This window comes from Apaloderma vittatum, unplaced genomic scaffold (genome assembly GCF_000703405.1).
Source record: "Apaloderma vittatum isolate BGI_N311 unplaced genomic scaffold, ASM70340v1 scaffold7263, whole genome shotgun sequence".
Taxonomy (NCBI): domain Eukaryota; kingdom Metazoa; phylum Chordata; class Aves; order Trogoniformes; family Trogonidae; genus Apaloderma; species Apaloderma vittatum.
The window spans coordinates 2,202-4,599 of NW_009709712.1; the positions used below are offsets into that span (position 1 = coordinate 2,202).

At 56.9% G+C, this 2,398-nt stretch overlaps 1 protein-coding gene across 1 annotated transcript in view; it reads right to left on the bottom strand.

Annotated features, from left to right (window-relative positions):
- Window positions 1-665: 665 nt before the first annotated feature.
- Window positions 666-2,398, bottom strand: part of LOC104272119 (V-type proton ATPase subunit d 1) — a gene marked incomplete at its 5' end in the record, with an annotated part of 22,463 nt that continues 20,730 nt past the window's right edge. The window contains 3 exons of the mRNA XM_009867024.1: window positions 666-959; window positions 1,470-1,547; window positions 2,209-2,385. Coding sequence (XP_009865326.1) covers window positions 798-959; window positions 1,470-1,547; window positions 2,209-2,385 — 417 coding nt within the window. The remainder of the gene's footprint in view (window positions 960-1,469; window positions 1,548-2,208; window positions 2,386-2,398) is intronic.

Genomic DNA, 2,398 nt, shown 5'->3' on the forward strand with positions numbered 1-2,398 from the left:
CCCTGTGCGGGGGAGGGGGCTGCAGCAGCCTGGATGTGTGCCCTGGGGTTGGATGGCGGTCCAGCACCCTCCACAGAGCCAAAAAGGTTGTGACAGACAACTCCAAGCCGTCTGTCTTCAGGGGAGAAAGGAGCTCAGCCAGCCTCTGGAATCCTTTCAAGCTGCGAGGCAGGAGGGAGAGTGATGGGAGCTGCTTCTGAGGACATGACAAGGCTGTGGGAGGGGAGAAACATGCTCCACAAGCACTCTGGGCTCTGCCCTCGCGTTCCCACGGGCTCCATCCCGCTCCCGGCCAGGGCTGCTCAGCCTCTCCCAGGTCAGGGTTAGCTACAGGGGGATGCAGGGATTTTCACAGCAGCACGGCCTACGCCACAAATCACGCTCAAAAACTACATCTCACAGGAACAACACAGACAAGGAGGCGTGTGGAGCAGCGACAGACGGGGCCCCCAGCCACGGCTGACCCAGCGTGCTCCTCCACAGCCATGGGAAGCCCACAGAGGCAGCAGCCCCCCAGCTGGTGCTGGTTCTAGGAGAGTAAGCGCATACAGCAGGTTAGTACGGTAACACGGGGACTATTAGATACACACAGGGCCGAGCCTGTGCCACTGGTCCCTCTGGACCCCTCACAGCACACGCGACTCGAACTTCAAATAATTTAACTAGCAACTGTACAATTTCTTCATCCGAGTCAGTTCCACAGATGGGACATCCCCGGAGCCTGAGCGAAGGGATGAGTTAGCGAGGGGTCCCTGCGGACTCCAGGGACGGGAGGGTCGGACAGGAGCGGAGCAGGGTTAGAAGATGGGAATGTAGTTGTCGATCTTGGTCCTATGCCGCTGGGCGATGCACTCTGCGATCCACACGATATTGCGGCACTCCTGCTCCTTCAGCTTCACGAAGGCGTAGAAGACTCCAAAGTGGAACTGGTTGAGGAAGGCCAGCTTGTTCAGCTTCACCTGGGGAAAGCCCAGAGGAGGACATGTCACTTGTCCACCTCAGAGGGGAAGAAGCTGGTCAAGGCAAGCGTGAAGCAGCTTGGGAGGTGCTGGAAGGCTCAGCACAGGTATCCTGCTCTGCAGCTCGCTAGGTCCTCAGGGCAGCTCTAACCTACACATGGCTCAGGAAAGGCTCTGACATTCGAAGGGGCAAATACTTACACCTTCAGGTACTCTGAAAATCCTCCTTTCCCACATCATTACACTGTTTTTTCTACTGATGGAGCAAGTATTCACCAGCAGCCTCAAACTTGTCTCTTATACTGCTCTCATCTGTCTGGGTGAGAACATGGACCAAGCACTGTGCTGGGCCCCCATTCCCATCCTCTCCCTTCCTCCAAGCCGTGCTCACCCACAGTGCTGCTGACAGGACAGGAGACAAGCTCGCTGCTACCCTCAGCTTTGCAAACAGCACAGGCAGAACCACAGGATGGTAGGCACGTGCTGCGAATCGTCTCAGGGTTCACTCACCTCATGCTCAAAGAATCTGTCTTCAAGGGTCTTGTCTCCAGGGTTGCTGCCAGCCCCTTCAAAGAGCAGCTTGTATTCCTGCAGGAAGACATCACAAGAGGATATATCCAAATCCCAAAGCCCTTCCAAGCCCAGCAGTGTTTGCACGTCAAACAGACACCCCGACCACTGTGCCAGGTCAGCAGAGGACACAAGAGAAGCCAGGAGCCTGCCCTGAGCACACATGAACACCGGCATGGGGATGCTGCCAAGGCTGCAGGCACACGGGCTGAAGGCAAGCCCCAGAAAGGCAGAGAAAGCCTTGTCCAGCCAGAGATGCCAGCCCTGCTCCAAAACACGCAGTTCTCAAAGCCGTATCATCGCTTTGAGCCTGCAGGGAGGATGCACCAGGTAGTAACAGACCCCTCCACCTACAGACTGGAGTGTTCGGGCCAGGCCCCTTGCCCACAAACACTGGCACGTGCCCTGGCTGCTTCAGTAATGGGACACGGAGCTCCCAGACTCTAAAATAGGTCCCCAGCCATGCAAAGGAGGAGCTCAAGGAACCCAGACACATCCAAATGTGTCCTCCCAGGTCAGCGTCTCCTCTCAGATCACAGGAACAGCAGCAGCAGCAGGAGGAGACAGGCATCCCTCTCCTCGGGCTGTCAACCTGCAAGTTCCTCCAGATCCCTGAGCAACTCTCATCCAGGGCAGGTCCTCACCCCAGTCCCCATGGCCGTCACCCCAAAACACTCACAGGGTAATAGTCAGCAACATTTTTGACTTGCTCGTAGTCATCTGCTCTGGCCAGCTGAGCCAGGCCCTCAGGGTAGAGCTTGCCACAGTGCGGGAACAGCTTCGCTCGGTCCTCCTTGGACAGCTCGGTACCAAACGAGTTAATGGTGATAATGAAGGCCCTCCGGTCAGCTTCAAACTGCGGGAGAAGA